Here is a 16,261-nt window from a genome sequence, read left to right on the forward strand (position 1 = left end):
ATTAGGAAGACCCAGGCGCAGATAGGAGGACAATATTAAGATGGATCTCGCAGAGATTGGAATACAAAGTAGAAACTGGATGCAGTTAGCTAAGGATAGAAGTCAGTGGAGAGCTTTTGTGAACGCGACATTGAACCTCCGGGTTCCATAGGCCATTAAGTTAGTTAGCTTAGTTGTATTTGCAGAAGAAATAAGTAAATCATATAACTAAAATTTCAGTTCATATCTAAGAAAAGAAAAATAATTTCACATATAAAATCATAGATCTCACATATATTAAATGTTAAATTCAATTTTTAAAGAAGTTCCTATTCTTAATTTTATTGCTAATGATACTAATAATTTCCTTTTCATTCGGGGCAAAAAGAATGTTAAAATTCTTACGAAATACACTGAAGTTCTTCTGTGAAATTAACCATGATTTCTTCCATCCTTGTTGGGACATTACCAACCACTATTCATATTAGTAACTTACTGAATTGTTACTACATAGTATTCAAGAAATCAATTAGTACGAATTAAGACAATATAATTATCTTAATTAATTAGTTTGAAAATTAAAAGGAAGAAAACAATGAAATAGTTAAAATTTGAAAACGTATAATTAGTTTGGGTTGTTAGGATTTCTCCAATTTTTTGCGAGGGACCGGAATGACGAAACTAAACGAATTTGCAAAGTTCTTGATGTTAACTTTCTTTACACATTTTGTTTGAGAAATTTTGAACAAAAAAGCAATGACTATTTAGTTAAATAATAAAAAAAAATCATTGTTAAGTTATTTGCAAAAATTATGTGTGTAAATTTCTTTCTCTACTCCAGCATATTAAAAGTGTGCGCAATCCTAGTATTGAAAGGCACATGCCATACATGTCCTTACCATGATTCTCACTGAACTTCTCGGAGCAGACCAATACAGAGCATTAATTCCTGAAGGAGCAATATTAGTCCAGGATGGATTTAATCACATAGCTTTCTAGCACTAGTTTTCGGAATATTGTAGAAATACATCCTTTTGTCCATTCCATTCTTGTTCTATGTCACTGTACCAATAGTTTTTGCCAATATTTGCTGCTGACCAGGTGCACACCCAGAAATTTTTTGGGGGAAGGTCCAATATTACAAGCCAGTACGTCTATGTACGTAGCATTGAACGGCTATTATTCTGTACCCAATACGTAATTGTAAAATACTTCAACCATATTTTCAGAAATAAAAGTGATAGGTTGTTTTTATAAGAGAAAGAGTACAGATGAAGTGAAAGATCAAAGTTCAAACCACATCAATCATTTCCCTGTTAAACAAGTACAGTTTTATTCAGAAAGAGTACGAGTATATATTGAGTTAGGAAGTTGGGGGGCCCGGACTCGTTGGATCCCCCGTAAGTGCGCCCCTGCCAGTTCCGTGCATTATAACTTTCATTTTATTTTAGTTTTACCTTTTCCACTCTTCAACTGTGAATTTTTCTGTTCTTTTTTCTCTCTGGAACCATTAGACACGCGGTGCAATCAGTTCTTACAGAAAGTATCCGATGGAGGATTACTCAACTAACTCCTCATATAATCTAATTTGACACATTCTCGGAAAGGGGGCTAATTTAGAGTCACGAAGAGGGGTGGTGAATTAGGATTTTAGCACATAGCGTACACAAATATCGTAGTTTTGAAAATAAAATTTACAAATATCTACTGACTACACGATTAACTAGGTTATAATTTCTTAATCTAAGACAGTAATATAAATTACACTTAGGTTTACACATTTCATTAACCACAAAACTACAAATACAGGCCCGCGACTAGGGTTTGTATCATGTGGGGCAAACATGAAATTTGATTTCCCCAATTTATACACACACACATTGCATTTTTAGGTGTCCCTCCGACAATGAGGCGGGGCCCATTCCCTGCTTGCATTCCTCTAGTTGCCACAAAGATTTTGTGAACGCTGTCAACACAACTAGTCCCACTTTCACACTTTACAACATGTCTATTCTATCGGGCCTTGTTTCCACACAATAACTATGGAAGTCTGATGAAGACACAGTTATTGTGTCGAAGCTGTTACGTGATTATGTATTTTGTTACATATATCACATAGCCTTTCTCAGTGTATTATTGTGTTTTTTACAACATGTATGATTATTTTCAGGTCTTTACTCCTTTAGTTTTGTATCAGATATGTATTCCCAAAACTAAACTGTGTTGTTCATTGTTTACAAAGACGAAATAGACAAGGGTACCGATTTAATGGTAGGGGTCCAGTATAGGCTACTTTTCCATTTTAGCGAGAAGAGACAAGCAGTAAAATTACATAGCAAGAACAGATGTCTGGTTAAGCAGACTTGTTTCGTATTTGAGAGGTCTTTCTTTCGAATATCAGAATAGGACATTCTCCATAATTTTGTCTTCTTTTTCAAAACTTTTGGTCAGTTTTCCTATTAAAATACATTAATAATATATTTAAATGTAGGTTCTGGCTTATCCTCTTTTATTATTTTATTTTCTATTATTGTTATTAATGTTTGTTGATTAACTATTCCAAAGTAAATTGGACTTCACAATCTGTATATTTATAAGTTTCTTACATGAGTAAATAAACGAAATTGGAATTTCCTTTCCCTCAAAAGAAAACTTAGCACAACTTCTATTCTAGCTTGTGCCTTTTCTAATTTCGTATTTGTGGCACAGTGGCGCTTACCTCTGTTGCATATGAATGTTTCGATCCCGGCGAAGTACGGTTGAGGTGGACAACACCGTCTCCGTGGGTTTTCTCGGGGCACTCTTGTTTTCTCCCATCTTCTCATTCCACCAATTCTTCAATCACCATTTGCTTGTCTTAATCATCCGTATCTCTTAGCCTAATAAGCATAATCGTGGGACGTTAAACTGAAAGATTTTATTTTTCAATTTCGTATTATAGTAGATGGAAATGTGGAATTTTGGCTTTAGTGTTTCCTACGAGATGAGGCTGATAGATCGCGAAAAGTTGTTGCCAAAGTGATAGGTTGTCTCACAAAGTGTATCTGTTTGTATTATTAACATCACGCAGGTAGAGCCTTTAAGATTGTAATGTTAGTACTCGACACAATAACTCTTGAACGAAAGCTAATTTTTTAATATTATTCTTTTGTAGTAGATAGCTAGAGGGATGATTTATGTTGAATTCCTAAACTGAGTCAACCCGTTAACGTCTTTATGGCTAACGGAGACATTAACGGTGGCTATCAATATCCTAAAATAAAAGTGTATCATTGTAGAATGCTACAAGTTACGAGTCATCCAGTTACATAGCAGCAAACAACGTTCTCGAGTGATTGACATCTAAAAAAGAAAACAAACATCTAGGCGTGACCCCTCTCTACCATATTTAGCAGAGTATATTACGTCCTTCATTTGACTTTTCTTTTAAGAATGAAATATCAGAAGGAAGTACATATACGACATAGTATACTATACATACTCAGATAAACTGATCCGAATCTCATGAAACTTAGCATGAAATGAAACGATTCTTTTTTCAGTTTAACGTACCACGATTAAGCCTGTTAGCCTAAGGAAGACAATGATAAAGCAAGTGAATGATTGATGGAATAATTGGTGGAACGAGAAAGTGGGAGGAAAGGGAGTACCACGAGAAGACCCACGGTCACGATGTTGACGGTCACATTTACTTGGCCGGGGATTGAACCAGGGACTCCCATATACTAGAGTTAAGCGCTCTACCAATGACCCACCGTACACCCCTTGAAACTCAGCAAATACTGGTAAATCTTGACATCCCTAGAATGCGTGTGAAAATATTTTCTACTGCAAATTTTTTGGTTCCGAACTATGAGCCATAAAAAATTTGAAGTCTGAACTTAATCTAGCTTTCGCACACAAAAAGCTTTAATTTCTATTTAGGTCAAAAATTCATGAAACAAGCCTATTAAATATTAATTTGATCCATAAGAAAACAAATAATGAAACGGTGTAGGTTACCTTTGTTCTAAATCAGGGATGCAAATAGCCACTCGCCACCAATGCGGGCGAGTTTTTAATATTACTATTAATTATTTCCAAGGTAAGTAAATGATTTGTATTGTGGGATGTGGGCTAGTATCTTTTCTCATGGGTTAGTAAAACTTTGTTGCATATTTGCATCCCTGTTCTAAATGCAGTGTTTACTTTTAATAAAGATTTCCTAAAATCAATGTAGGATGAGGTTCTTCAACAATAAGAGAGGTTTGCTAGTTTCAAATTGTCTTTTCTAAATATAGTTATTCTAGATAATCGACATTTCGCTCTAATAACTACTTCTTTTATTGGAAATTAAGAGAACATACGTTTAAAATAGCTAAAACAATACCCACTCTTTCCAAGAAGTTTCTAGTGCAAATGCTTCTGCAACATCTCAACAATAACTGCTGCTGAATCTGAACATAAGTCTATCAACTCGTAATATTATTTTCGGCTACTACGAGTTGATACTTTTAGTTTCTCCTCCAGATCAGAATGCCGAAACGAACGATAGCACACACACGTACAGCACCATTTTCAGCAAAGTTTTTATACAAATTTCTTGCTTATTTCTCAATGACATCATAAATTAAATGTAGCAAGTGGAATGATGGTACTGGTACCAAACGAAATGCAGCGAAACACGTAACGGATTTAGAAAAGGTCGAAATCAGGAAAGATATGAAACAAGATTTAAAACCGTGACTTCTGACTGATTTCCGGATGTTCTTTATGTGTCTGAGTAGACATCTAGTATCTAGCATAAGAGAATGAAATTGACCGGAAACAAGGTTCGTGTAGGTTATAGGAAAATGGGTATAATTGAATTTCAGATTTAAGTAATCCTACTGTCGAGCGCCAGTCCCAAATTTGCAACATTTTGGAACAAATTTGTTTCTTGAGCAAAAAATAGGGAGGTCTCACGTTTTAAAGATTCAGAAACTATGAAGTATCTCAGAAGATCCTTAAGTTAGATAACAACAACCTGTTTAATTGGTGGAAAGAACTGTAGTTAATGCTAGTAGAAAATAAACTTGTGGAAGTACGTGACTATGTTAGAAAATACAGTGACAAAATGTTCTCCTTGACAACAGAGAAAATATACGTGGACTGTCTTTAGGAAACTGGGACCACCTCATAACCTTAACATCCAACTGCGTTAGGTAAATGAGCTAGCTTGCAGGACAATCAGATAACACAGGTGTTGAATATGATTGGTAACATAATTGAAATATATGAAATTTATACTCACTTTGTTTGTTTCAAGTCCATTTGTTAAAACAGTCTTCTTTAAACGTTCAATAATCATCAAAATACGCAGGAATCCATATTTCGTAGTTACTGCTATCGTCATAAGCATAATCGCCTCCAAAATGAATGAACGCAGCCACGTGCTTTGTGTGTGTTGTTCTGTCTGCAACTTCACGTTTATCTGAAACAGACGTGTCATCTTCGGAATTGTCACTGATAAAATTGATGTCCAAAATTGTCCCAGTGTTAGGATCAATTTCTAAAATTCCAGGAATTTCAAGCGAGAAAGTATCTGGAATGTCTTCGTAGCTATTTGTCAACACAGGAGATTCATCTTGAGGTATACTTGCAGGAGGGTACTCGGGATACACTTCTTCAACATCTTCTTGCTCAATATACTGAGGAACATTGTTGTCCGCAATGGGGTAACAGTGGACACCTCCTAAAATCACCATTGTTAAAATAATTGTCCTCAAACACCCCAACAAAGAGACAGAAACACTTCTTGAGGAAGCCATGGTGCAGAAAGAAACTAGAGAAAACTGAATTGATTTGACGTCAGCGTCAGGCGACACGACATCTACTTTTGACATAGAGTGAACTTCCGTGATAAGGCAAATTCATCGTTAAACTGTATCTGTATAGGCCTCTTTCACACGTATATGTATATAATGTCTTTTTTTTTTTCATCAATGAGTGACAAATAAGTACAAGAAAGAAAGAAAGAAACAAAAAAAGAAATCTTGGCATAAGCAGATATAAAACACACACTTTTAAAGTTGAAAAGAAATTAATAAAATATACTTTTTATCAAGAGTTATAATTTATTTTAATAACCTTGCATTAAACTGTTATGTCTTTGCACTATATTATATAAGAGGAGAAGTTTTTCTTCTTTTTCTTTTCCTCTTTTTTTTAAATGAACAACCTGATTACGTATATAAACTACAGTTTTGATTTCAACTACTGTAGATAACATGTTGACGAGAGAAAAGTGTCATACTAACCATAAAATTTGTTGTTTTATTCAAGATAACAGGCTTTTTTTTGTCGTTGAAAAGGTTATATCGTTAACTACCACATAGAATAGGATTTCACTAGTTATGATTTATTTTCTCTTTCCCATGAGATATGAGGGATATTGCATATGGCAAAATTAGGATAAAGTGTTTTAAGGTGGTAGGTAAGAGTGATGCTCAAGTACTATTTTACTGTGTAGACCTGCAAGATTTCGTTCTACATGTGCTTCTTTAATTTACGGTGGTTTCAGTCATGTCCTCAAATCTTGCAACTTTAGTGTAACGCATTTCTAAACGTTATTTAATGATGAAATTTCGCGCATCGACATTAAGTCAGCATATATATATAAAATACTTAAAAAATGCACTGTGTCATTCCTATTTGATCTAGAGTAATAGTTCAAACACTATTTTCTTCAGTATAATAAGACCTTTCCAATGATATCACTCACATGTCCGTATCGTACACTTGAACCGGAAAATTAGGGAAAAACCCGGAAGAATTTTTGAAAATCCAACCAAAACATTTTGCCCCCCTGCCCTAGGCTTGGGTTGAAGTAGGGATCTGAATGTTTTCTCAAAAATACGTTGTTATGTACATAATACGTTTGTAAAATTTCAATCCTGTTTCTTGAAAATAAAGGGTGGACAAAATTGTCATTACTATTTATCCCAGAGTCATGGTTTAAACGCCATTTTCTTTAGTATAACAAGTCCTTTTCAACGGTACCACTCACATGTACGTATTATATGCCTGAACCACAAAAATCGACAAAAAACCGGATTTATTTTTTGAAAAAATCACCCGCTCGGAACACTTGCGCCCCTCGTGACCCAGTTTCACGTAGGATCTAAAAAACAATTGAGAAATACCCGAAGGTATATACTTACAATCCATATGCAAAGTTACAATCTGCTATGGTGAGAACTAAATGTGTGTATTTTTTTGAAGTTTTGCTTTAGAAAAAAATAAAAAAAAAGTCACGCCCCTTTGCTCCCACTTGGCGCCGCCAAGTTGACCATCCGGTTCCAAAAACGCATCTGAGGTGTTCTTTGGTCTATCCTTGACTTGACTAATAAAAACGGCTTAAATACCTGTTATAGAACCTAAAGAAGCAGCCAAAAACGATACTACGCCATGGTAACAAAGGTTACCAAAAATCCTAAAAGGGTTAAATGTAATATCATTCACATGAAAGCAATAACCTTGATAATTACTATACTTGTATATACTGTTAGTCTCGAAGTATCAAATTTGAATTTATTCACAAATTAATCTGGTATTGAAAAGCAAAGAATTTGATCAGAAAACAAAATGTGAATGTGTAGTACGTTAGCGACCAATGTTTACATCCATATAATGCACGAGTGCTCTCGGGACGAGAAATACATTTTAAATTATAGCTGAAATGAGAAACATGATAACTCTTAATCTCAAGAGTGTTGTAGACAACACTAGTTCACTCAAGTCTTAAATCCCAAACACTATTATTTTAGTGTTACCTGATTCGTAAAATAAGAACTATAAATTGATAAAGTGATTATACGTACACAATAAAGAACAGCTATAAGAGAATTGAGATACGCGAGTCATTACACGACACACTCCAATAATAAATGTGATTTAAATATTGTTATATCACACTGTTCGTGGATCTCTGGTGATACGGAATGATTCTGATACATTCTAGATATCAGAAAAAAAGCAGTGCTGATATCATTTTTGAGACGAAACAAATTTCAAGACGAGGCGACATAAATTTTGAGACGAGACGAGAAAAGCTTTTCGATACTCCAGACGGCACAAGAAAAAAAAATCTTCGAAAATCGAACTTTTACAATATTTACGAGATGAGTGAAAACCACTAGCCAATTAGAATTTTGCTTTTATACGTTTCTGTTATTAATTTCGTGATATTATTTGCAATCAGAGGCGGCTCTTCAGGAAATTTAGAGGTAGAAGAAGTAGGATATTAATTAAGTTTTCTTCTCTTAGATTGTAGCGGAAAATCGTAACTTATACTGCTGTGACTGTTCTGAAACATAAACAGTCGCGCCATTAATCTAATTTTCATTTTCTCATATATTTTTTCATCACGTTTACACTAGATCTATATCTAATAAGCAAGATGATAAATATCAACCAGCGCTGCAGGGGGAATAAGGTTGATATTTACCTGATGCACGAAAGAGTAATACTTTGAAAGACTGTCATGTAGGGAACATTAGGTTTCAAGCGTCAAGAAACTGGGCAAATACACAGCATTCGGCCAAATCTTCACACTCCCACTTTGATTCCTGTTATCTCTTGCCCTCTAACTGAGACGAATTCCAACCTTCAATCCCTTTTAGTTTGCAGAGCTTATGTTTAGTGGAACAAATAATACAACATTAGCCATAGCAAGGTAATTATCTCTAGAAGTGTAAGCAAAAGGGAAGTGGGTATGAGATTTTTTTTTCTTTGGGACATACTTTTGTGTGTTTTCCTAAACTCATTTTTGATTTTCTTGAAGCAAAAGTGATCATAAAGTAATATATAAAGTAATATATATATATATATATATATATATATATATATATATATATATATATATATATATATATATATATATATATATATATATATATATATATATTCCATGCCATAGATTCATTTACCTGGTCAAAATGGTCTGATATATAGTAATATATTTGAACATTGCTAAAGTAAAGTCGTACAATCAAAAGAATTTAATTCAGCTTGTTAAAAAAAAAGTACTAAAGGTTTCTTCCTTTTCAGCGATTCCGTTAACCCGGTAATTCGGTTCAACCCGACTTTAGTAAACTAAAATAAGACAATTCTCAAGAATTTACATGTTGTTATATCGGCTGCAATATATACATTACGTTAACATGAATTTGTATAAAAACAAGTAGCAGTGTCACATGTATACCAGGTGAAGAAGTTTGGTTTGTATATTAATTTGAGACATTTTCTCAAATTAATATTGAAACTGGAAGTGGTAGTAGATTTTTACCACTTCCATTCCGATTTCAATTAAGAGATTAGAGTGGGGATGAAATATATTCTTGGGATGCCTAATTGCTTAATTTTCTCTCACTATCTATTACTGTTTTCACTCTATAAAGATTAACGTTAAAATCGGAAGTGCTCGATTCCTGCCTAATATTCTACTCTATAACAATCAACATTGAAACCGGAAGTGGTTAATTTCTACCACTTTCGTTTTAAGTATAGATATTAGCACGGAGATTGAACATATTCTTGAGATGCTTAATTAATTGCAAAAAAAAACCTTCCCGCTATCTATTACCGTTTTTATTTTATGGCGATCATCGTTAAACCGGAAGTTTTTGATTTCCTAGCACTTTTAGTTTTAATAGAGATATTAGAGTGGAAATGGGATACATTCGTAAAGGCATTTAATTGATTCCAAACAACTGCGTGTCACTATCTTATACCGGTTTTAGACTATACTAGCGTCAATTACCCGCTTTGCTGGGTTAAAATAGGAAAAATTAGTAATATGTTCCATTAGTCAGTCACTTTTTACTACTACTGAAGCGCTTTTTGATATCGGTCATATTCGATCATATATATCCCTCCCCTCCAAATTCCGAAGCTGAATTTGGATTTAAACAGCATCGGAACTGTCACTGTTCATCTCAACGACCCGAAAACTATGGATTCGGCACTGATATTGGTCATTTTCGATCACTTTTAAATATCTCCTCCTCACTGAAGTTTCACCGTCCAAGTGAAATGATAAAAGCTATCCCAGGCGCAAACCTCATCTTTGTTGAAAATTTTGTGGAGAGATCGTTCGGGTGGTTCAAGCGTTATTAAGTCACAAATATACAGTAGTCACTTTCATTTTTATTTATGAAGAATAGAGCAACTTGTAAACCAAAAATGGTTGATTTCTACCACTTTTGGCTTGAATGTAACACCCGTCAACGAACTCGATTCCTAATTTTTTGACTCTCTACATTCTGGTCAAAATAGATGGCGATGCAAGTAGTTCTTCAGATCTATTGTCTACCGAACGGACATACACACTGATTACACACGGTGACATTATAAACGAATTTTGGTAAACCAAACTCCCTAGGCAAAATACTAAATTTTTATATTAGTTATACAGGAAGTTGAAAATTCGTTAAAATGAAATATTTTAACGCACATTAAAAGAAATAAAGGAATCATCATCATTATGATAATAATTATCAGCAGCATTATTATAGGTATTCTGCCATTATTGGCAAGTCATTCGCCGCCACTGAGAAGCTTCTATGATGTTCTGCTAACCTCTTCGTCTTCACGTACAATTTTTCTAGTTCCATATCGTCCATTAATTGTAGTCTCTTCGCCCCCTTACTCTCTTTCCATCCACTATACCTTCTAGCACGTCCCTCATGATACAGTTTCTTCTTAGGCAATGTCCCAACCAGTTTCTATTCCTCTTCTGAATAATATCTAAACGTGTTCTTTTCTCTCCCTCCATTTCTAACACCCTCCCATTTGTTTACCGATCGACCCAGCTAATTCTCTCCATCCTTCTCCACGCCGACATTTCGAAAGCTACCAATCGTTTTACATCATTTTAGCGTAATGCCCATGTTTCTGGCCCATATAGTACAATAAGCTAACCTAACCATATAGGTATAATACTACACACGCAACATTTTATGTGTATTTTTCACAATTCTTTATTGAAGGTCCCACAAAATAGTATTTTCTTCCTCCTGAAGGCATCTTCCGCCATTTTAATCCTTGCTTTTATTTCATGTTTACACTTCATATCATCGGGCCCAAAACTAATTTTGCCTTTCTGAATATTTCGTTACACTGACGTTCGTTATAGCGGCATTTTACTGTAATTGTTCTCTCAATCACGCTTGATAGGAGCATACAAAATACTATACTATACAGGATTTTTTTTTTTTTTAAGAGTTCAGCATAAAGATGCCGTCAGTGTTGTAAGAAGTTTATTATATGTAGTTCGTTTATTGTAGGCAAAAGATATTTAAATAAGAAGTGCTTCCTGTTTATAGTAAGAGGTTTGTAGTCTGATACACAACTAGGCCAATAACTTATCTCATGTACCCTCGAAACTCACAAATGAATTCTGATTGTGCTAGTTGCTCTGTGGAGATTACGACACAAGCAGTTTGGTGCTAGTAGGAGAGGCAGATGAGCCACTTCATAGATAAGCAATGATAGACTCTGTAGCAATTGTGGTAATGAATTCCATTACGTACTACAGAATAATACTTGATCAGTTCAAATTATTTCACAAAGGCTGGCTATAGAGGTTGTTGTGGCACAAGCGCGAACAGGGGAGAGGTAATTTTGTTTCTACGGAGGTACAATATACGTATATCCTTGCAAATTGTGATATTATGATAATCCCTGTTCTATTTGAACGAGGTTCTCAAACATTCTAGAGAGGACAGAATCGAGTATAGAGAATCAATCCACTCGATTCTTTAAACTCGAATTCTTTGTACTCTCTTTCTCTGAAGTCGAATCTGTCTTGAGTCAAGTTTAATTACGCTCGTCAATGGCTTCTTTGATCAGTGGCTCTGATTTTATGGAAAATTCCCTGCACAAGAATTTTATTTCTACTATTTACCTATTAGAACTCACCACAGGAAAATAATCCTATCTCTCTAATCAACCTGAACAACGAATTTGTTAGAGTAGCTACCCTCATGTTTGATAAGGGATTATCTTTGCCATTTCCACTGATTTACTCGCTACCGCGTGCTTCTGTAGTACACGTGGTCCTGCATTCGATTCCCGGGAGTGCAGCAACGCATTCCTCTGGTTCGGATTTCATGGAACTCTAAACTTTAATACAACTAATCCTGGAAGTACTGAATGCAGTACTTTTGTGTATGTGCGCCGCATTTGTGTATTATGCACGGGCGTCTCTGGCGGGGGGACGAGGGGGACGCGTACTCCCCAATATTTTACTCTAATTTAATTTATTGAGTAAGGACAGAATATCATATAAATAATAATAAGTATATTTATTTGGAATATAATATTCAGGCTGAAACGATTGTAATCAAAAAATGAAATGAAGTGAAATCTTTGAGTTTTACGTCCCACGGTTATGCCGGTGAGGCTAAAGAAGACGGTGATGATGAGTAATAAATGAAATGGTGGAATGAAGAAAGTTTGAGGAAACGGGAGAACCCCGAGGAAACCCACGCACACGGTGTTTGCCCACCACAAAGTTCACTTGGCAGGGGTTGCGATGGAACCCGAGACCCCAAGCACCAGAGGTGAACGCTCTAATACTGAGCCACCGCGGCCCCTACGATTGTCATCGAGTTCTTGATATACCTTAGGTGGTCCGTGAAGATAAGCAGAAAGGTAACAAATAGAATCGAAGTTAATAAACAGGCTGGGCTAGGTAGTACCATTTAAATCACTTTCTTTGATGTCCCCCCCCCCCAAAAAAAATTACATGCCAAAGACGCCAGTGGTATTATGCGCTTATTTTTCTATAATTCAAACAATTGTGTATATCCACATTGGAAATAGGGTCGGCTAACTATCCAACTTTTTTCGAAATACTTTCTTTTAGAATGAGTTTCAAGTCGACAAAGAAGATTTTTCATGATTGAATAAAATAAAAATATGTACTCCCTCGTGGCTATAAAGTTAACGTCCATGTCTTCGTAGTGAAAAGCCCGATAGAAGATCATCAGTTACGATCCCATATTAAGGTGTTGGTTCACGTCTCATATAGTCTTGGTGCTGAAAAAGACACAAAACTCCATCCCAAACAGCCAAAATAAAAATATAATCAATGAAATTGGTTTATTTCGAAATAAATTGAACTGCATGATTATACCCAGAAATACCTACAAACAAGAAAGGTAACAGGTTTTAGGATGCAAGTTGCGCCCATGAGATTTTTTGGAAGGGGACGGGGCAATTTCAATTAATAATGATACAACCGAACTTTAATTAATGATACTTTTAAAGAACAGAAAAGTTCAAACATTAAATAAAATCCAGTCTACAAAAAAAGTTATTTTGCTTTTGTCAGACACAATTTCACTCTGCTCTACTACTTTTTTGTGTAAGGAGAGGGAGCAGAGAATGATATGTTTGGACGAACTTCACCAAGCCCTTAGGGCTGGATGAGTACCTCTGATAATACCTATCTGGTAGTATCATATCAACATTCACAGGAATATTAAGTTTCGAATTGATTCCCGACTTTCACTGATTTTGCCCTTGTATAACCATACAAAACAAAACTTATATTACTTTAATATTATTGTGTGTTCCAGTGTAAACAGTGTGTGGCCTTTTTTTAATTTATTGTAAACAGTGGTGTAACGTGTGGTCCGGTTTTAATTTTCACTGGGTTCAAAAAATATGTAGTATTGCTCTACATCGGAAGAACTGGGAATCAACTTGATTTAAGGGGTAAGCGCGTTAGTTTCGTTAACTGCTATAAGAAGAGCTATAACAGCTATGAGGCTGATAGGATGAACACACGTTACATAAATGAAAGCGATGTGAGTGTCCCTTGTCGGCTGTAACGTTAAGGAGTAGATTTTTCATATCAGATTTTGATTCTTAAGGTAAAAGAAAGCATTGGAGGCAGTAGCGTAGAGAAGTGGTGGGCCCAGGGGGGCCGAGCCCCCCCAAATGATTCCGATAATTTACTTTGGTGCTTTGATGTTTGTAATTTTTTCTCCCAAAAAACAGCAATTGCCTTCCACGTACTCTATTTCAGAACAAAACATGCCACTAAACAGTTTCCAGAGAAGCTGAATGAAAGAAAGGAGGGGTAAAAATAAAGATTTTCCTTTGATGTTTTGGTTTCATTCAAATGAAAAATATTTGAGGAAAAAATGTTAACAGGAGAGGGTGGAAAACAATAGTAAACATTTGCAGCATGTGACTATCTCACAGAAATCTCTGATGTTTGATCAATTGGAGCAGTTATTCGAGTTCAGGGTGTCGAAATAAGAACTTCCTTTGCAATTGCAAAATGTCACAAAACGTTTTACAAAAATGGTTAAAGCGGAAAAAAAGCAATTGTGTTAATTTCGGTGAGGAAAATGTGCGAAGAAACCAAAAAACAACGGAGAAAAACCTAAACAAGATATTAATTCAGAGGAAGACTCACAAAACGTTTTAGAAAAACAGCTGGAATGAAAAAATGATAGTAGTGGTGTGCAAAAACAGCAATTGAGAAGCAACGAAGAAATATCAAGACAAGCCAACACTTCAGAAAAGATATTATTATTATTATTATTATTATTATTATTATTATTATTATTATTATTATTATTATTATTATTATTATTATTATTATTATTATTAAAAACTAAACATTCTGACGCACCAAACGCATATATATATATATATATATATATATATATATATATATATATATATATATATATATATAACACTAAGCCCCCCCAAACAACAATCCTGGCTGCGCTACTGATTGGAGGGAAGGGCAAACACGTAACAAATTAGGAAATATAATTCTCTTTCTCACTTCAGGCGTGCTACATATCTATATCATAATTTCCACAAGAAAAAGGAAAATTCAATATTTGCATAAATAACTAATGGAGTGTCTGTTATGAGGCAAGAAAACCTAAAATAATAGCATTGAGTTATTGTACTCACAACGCATTCATTCTATTAATCACTATCTGCTGGGTTAGAAACAGATCCATGGACTAAAGACACATCAAATGTTTGTTAGTGTATTTATTAAAATATTTCTTTCAAAGTATACAACTCAGAAATTATAACTGTTTATAATGCTAACTTTGACAGCGTTAAAAGTGTCCCTTTCTATAACTTTGAATTTCCTTGCCTGCTGGTCTAGTTTCTAGCTCGCACGATAACCAGACGATCAATGATGCTAACACATCGAAACAATCCCATTTTGTGGGACTTTTTGAAATTAATTTTTTGAAAAGGATAAAGGAAATTTTTGTTGCAATTAGCACCTTATATGGAATTTTTCATATATATAATTCACGGACAGCAACAAAGTTCTTTATGGAGGGAAAATGGACTAATGATCCCTCTGTAATATTGAAATCAGTGCTAATTGTCAAATTCTGTTACTGAAAAATGCACACATTCTATTGCAGAAGTAATTTGTGATTTTAAAAATCAAGAAACAGAAATCGTACTCGGGATATTTTTTCAAAAGAACACAATTAAGGAAATAAATAAAATACGAAATGAGAAACAAGAAACTTGGAAAATATTCCACGCGAAATCACCAGAGAATGGAGTTCTTATAGTTTTCTTACATTCATTAGAGGATAATGCTCAATAGCATAATGCAAATACTAAATCTTGACAATAAAATGCACTTGTTTCCTTTAACATTTAATAAAACGTAGAAGATCGAAATTTAAAAATAATTCACTACAATAGTTCTGTTTTTCATACATATATTTAAATACATTTTGTATTTAGTATAACGTGGGAAATTCAAGACCAAAATGAACATTTCTGGCCCTCGACATGGGATTTTATAATGTTTCAGGTTGGCATCACTGCAGAGGATTCTGATATATAGATAAAAGTCTATAGTAGTTCCTGTGTAATTCCTTGATCTGCTTGCGATCGATGTACTACTTTTCAAGCTAGGGTGTTTCGAAACGTGATTTTTAGCATTTACAGTGATTTATAGTTACTGAATCGCGACGTTTTTTGACCTATACTAGTTGTATGCATCCGTCCTTTTCGAGTCTAAATTCAGAATCTAGATAAGCACCCGCCGTTGCCAGGCACACACTCACACACATAATTTTATTATTATTAAAGATGAAAAATTACTTTCCGAAGTTTGGAGATATGTTTTCACAGATAATATATAAAATAATCCTGAAGTACATTGCCATCTAGTGCCTTGAAATTAAACTACAAGGAGAAAAATGATTACTACTGTCCTCCACTGCATTTGTATCACATTTGAATA

The 16,261-nt window shown here is 34.6% G+C and overlaps 1 protein-coding gene across 1 annotated transcript in view; it reads right to left on the reverse strand.

The window, feature by feature from the left end:
- LOC145680764 (uncharacterized) overlaps positions 1 to 5,896 on the reverse strand; it is a 48,231-nt gene extending 42,335 nt beyond the window's left edge. Inside the window, exon 1 of the mRNA XM_081751750.1 lies at positions 5,252 to 5,896. Within this exon, the coding sequence (XP_081607876.1) occupies positions 5,298 to 5,843 (546 nt within the window). The 5' untranslated portion in view covers positions 5,844 to 5,896 and the 3' untranslated portion in view covers positions 5,252 to 5,297. The remainder of the gene's footprint in view (positions 1 to 5,251) is intronic.
- Between the last annotated feature and the right edge of the window lie 10,365 nt (positions 5,897 to 16,261).

This window comes from Thermobia domestica, chromosome 3 (genome assembly GCF_964235325.1).
Source record: "Thermobia domestica chromosome 3, izTheDome1.hap1.1, whole genome shotgun sequence".
Taxonomy (NCBI): domain Eukaryota; kingdom Metazoa; phylum Arthropoda; class Insecta; order Zygentoma; family Lepismatidae; genus Thermobia; species Thermobia domestica.